At 35.8% G+C, this 1628-nt stretch overlaps 1 protein-coding gene across 1 annotated transcript in view; it reads left to right on the top strand.

Annotated features, from left to right (window-relative positions):
- Nucleotides 1-1628, top strand: part of clcc1 (chloride channel CLIC-like 1) — a gene marked incomplete at its 5' end in the record, with an annotated part of 14731 nt that overhangs the window by 12315 nt on the left and 788 nt on the right. The window contains 1 exon segment of the mRNA XM_014000221.1: nt 960-1628. Within this exon segment, the coding sequence (XP_013855675.1) occupies nt 960-1064 (105 nt within the window). The 3' untranslated portion in view covers nt 1065-1628.

The following is a 1628-nucleotide window of genomic DNA, read 5'->3' as shown; positions in this document are numbered from 1 at the left end:
CTTGTCCAAGTTTAATGATAATTTATTTAGTTGAAACCAGCTTTGTATTTTCACAAATTCTTTCTGTACCATCTCCAACATTTGTTCTAAATCTTTACCGGAACAAAAGAATGTTATATCATCAACAAATAGAACACACCCAAAAAGTCCCGACACATTGACCAAATCATTCACATACAAAACAAATAACTTAGGTCCGAGAAGGGAACCCTGTGGCACTCCACATGAGATGTTACAAAACTCAGATCTTACATTATTAATTTGGACAAAATATTTTMTATCTTCCAAATAACTAGATACCCACTGTAATGCAGGTCCTCTAATACTATGTTTATTTAGCTTTTCAAAAAGAATWCTGTGGTTAAYAGTATCAAATGCTTTTTTTAAATCAACAAAAATACACAGTACTGTTACATACACAGTAATGTGTTAATACACAGTACTGTTTTTGGTCAACAGTAGTTGTTATATGTTCAATTAATTCAATGAGTGCTGGCCCATCGCTTTCCTGGAGTGCTGTGTGCGAGTGAAGGGGAAGTGGGAAAGGGTGACATCCGGTAACAAAAATACRTAAATACCAATGAGTCAGGTTTGAATCTGAAGCAGTAGCTACAATGAAAGCAAAGAGGTTAACAAATAAATTGGACAATAATCTGGCTATTTAGTGATATTTCCACAGTTGTGGTCTTGACTGGTCTTGAAATATAATTCCGAGTCCTCATTGTCCAAGACCGAGTACAAATGTGGTCGAGTCCGAGACAAGACCAAGACCATCAAAAAGTGTTCTTAAGACCAAGACCAGTCTCAAGTACTACAACACTAGTAAGAAGAGACTTTGTCTGTAATTTGAGAACACGGTTTAGTTTATAAAAATCGGCATCAACTAAAGATTTTTTTTACGAATCTCTTTGTGATTTAAATGAGTAATGACTGATTTCCTGTAACCCCTTTCCCTGCAGGATCCAGATGTCTCAACAGAAGAAAAGCTGACCTCAGCATTGCAGAGACACATAGAGACCGTCGGAGTTCCTGTTCAGGAAACGAGTCCGGTCACTGACGATTAGACAAGACGKTTCAGTATCAGTGGTGTTTGCTGCTTTTCAAAGGTTCGGATGGAACAAACRTTCCTAAATGAGCCCAACGCCCAGCTGTACTTCCCAGTTCACTTTCTGCTGTGTGAAGACACTTGGCTCTGTCTCTCAAGAGGACCTTAACTGTTTGACATTTTTATTTTGATTTACAAAAAACAAATCACTGGGCCAACCTACTGAGCAGCCATAGTAAACCAAGACCTGGATGACAGAAATCTTTTAAAAATTACTTTTTTTTTTTCTGTTTTTGGTCAGTCTGTTGTTTTACCGTTTTTTAGTTTTATAAATGAACAGAAATCGTGAAAGACTACCAAGTTTGGATCTGGTAATTTTTAGATTCTTTATTTTTTTAAGACAAAAATAATTTCTTTGTGCTATTACCATATCTTCTTTTTATTGTATATAAAAGCTTTCAAATTCTGAAAGTCAGCTTGTCTAAATCCCACTGAAAACTTATTTTTTGAAAAAGGGATTACTGCACAGGTATCTGAGTGGAATAATAATTATGATTTTTGTGTCCAGGGGTTTGTTTAGATT

Source organism: Austrofundulus limnaeus, unplaced genomic scaffold (assembly GCF_001266775.1).
Source record: "Austrofundulus limnaeus strain Quisiro unplaced genomic scaffold, Austrofundulus_limnaeus-1.0 Scaffold8, whole genome shotgun sequence".
Lineage (NCBI taxonomy): Eukaryota > Metazoa > Chordata > Actinopteri > Cyprinodontiformes > Rivulidae > Austrofundulus > Austrofundulus limnaeus.
The sequence above is the reverse complement of the archived record's forward strand: the minus strand, read 5'-3'. Positions and strand labels throughout refer to the sequence as shown.